Source organism: Poecilia formosa, unplaced genomic scaffold (genome assembly GCF_000485575.1).
Source record: "Poecilia formosa unplaced genomic scaffold, Poecilia_formosa-5.1.2 Scaffold422, whole genome shotgun sequence".
Classification (NCBI taxonomy): Eukaryota; Metazoa; Chordata; class Actinopteri; order Cyprinodontiformes; family Poeciliidae; genus Poecilia; species Poecilia formosa.
The window spans coordinates 232,951-234,078 of NW_006800361.1; the positions used below are offsets into that span (position 1 = coordinate 232,951).

Sequence of the window (1,128 nt, forward strand, 5' to 3'; positions counted from 1 at the left end):
TCCGGCTCTCGCACTGCGCTCTCCTTTCTTTCATGTGGGAAATTATCCAGATTCTGTCTCAATTTTTATTTTAATTTTTTTATCATAGCTGATAGTGGCATATGTGGCATTATCTAAAATGACACCAGTCAAACCCAATATGATAAACAACTACTGGGGCAAAGTTAGCCTTCCTGTGTTTACTCTGTAGACTCCAGTACAGAACGGACCTGATGACGTCATCAATGAAAAATGGCGGCCTCCATGGGCGACAAATATGACAAAAGATGTACATTTTTGAAGTAATTATGAGTTTTGGCGTATCAAAAACAGCAATTTTTTAAGTAATAGGAAAATTGCAACGTATTTAGGTCAACACGTTCAACTAGTCGTGGATCCGTTTAAATCTGATTTATAAATCACGAACGGCGTGAAGCGGAGCTCCATCAGCAGCTGGCAGGAGAACGCCGAATGTTTTTGGTTTTTATGGTTTTTAATATTTTAGTCTTGAGCAGTGAGACATTTTGAATATTATAATTATATGTACTGCGTCAGTGTAAAGGCTAATTCACCAAAGGCTGGGACCTCACCTGGTGGGACCCTCCACCAGGTTTAAGGTCATAAATCGGGCTCCATCAGAACCGGGCCGGCTGGTTTCGGGTCTCACCTCCTTCACATGAGCGTCATCGAAGTACATCCACCTCCTGATCTTGGTCTGGAAGAAGAAGGTGGAGTAGTGCTTGCCGTAGTAGCAGACCACGCCCACCAGGTAGAGCTCGGCCTGCCGGGCCTTCTCCTCAGTCACCCTGTAGAACAGCTGCAGAACCAGAACCGAGTCAGTCCGATTGCCCACCGCGCTCTGGTTTACCTCCGGGTCGGCTCCTCACATCTCCGAGTCGCAGGCAGGTTCCCAGAGAGTGGATGACGTCCTCGGCCAGGTCCGAGTGCTCCGAGTCCCACACCAGGCCGATGCTGACGATCTCTGGGCTGTTGAGCAGAACCCGGGCGATCCGGAGCTGCTGGCCGCACCGGCTCTGAGGAGGGACCAGTATCAGGTCTGGGACTGGACCAGTATCAGGGCTGGGACTGGACCAGTATCAGGGCTGGGACTGGACCAGTATCAGGGCTGGGACTGGACCAGTATCAGGG

The 1,128-nt window shown here is 49.7% G+C and overlaps 1 protein-coding gene across 1 annotated transcript in view; it reads right to left on the bottom strand.

The window, feature by feature from the left end:
* LOC103155346 (inactive ubiquitin carboxyl-terminal hydrolase 54-like) overlaps window positions 1-1,128 on the bottom strand; it is a 24,000-nt gene that overhangs the window by 11,031 nt on the left and 11,841 nt on the right. The window contains 2 exon segments of the mRNA XM_007577004.2: window positions 647-796; window positions 867-1,111. Of these exon segments, the coding sequence (XP_007577066.1) occupies window positions 647-796; window positions 867-1,111 (395 nt within the window).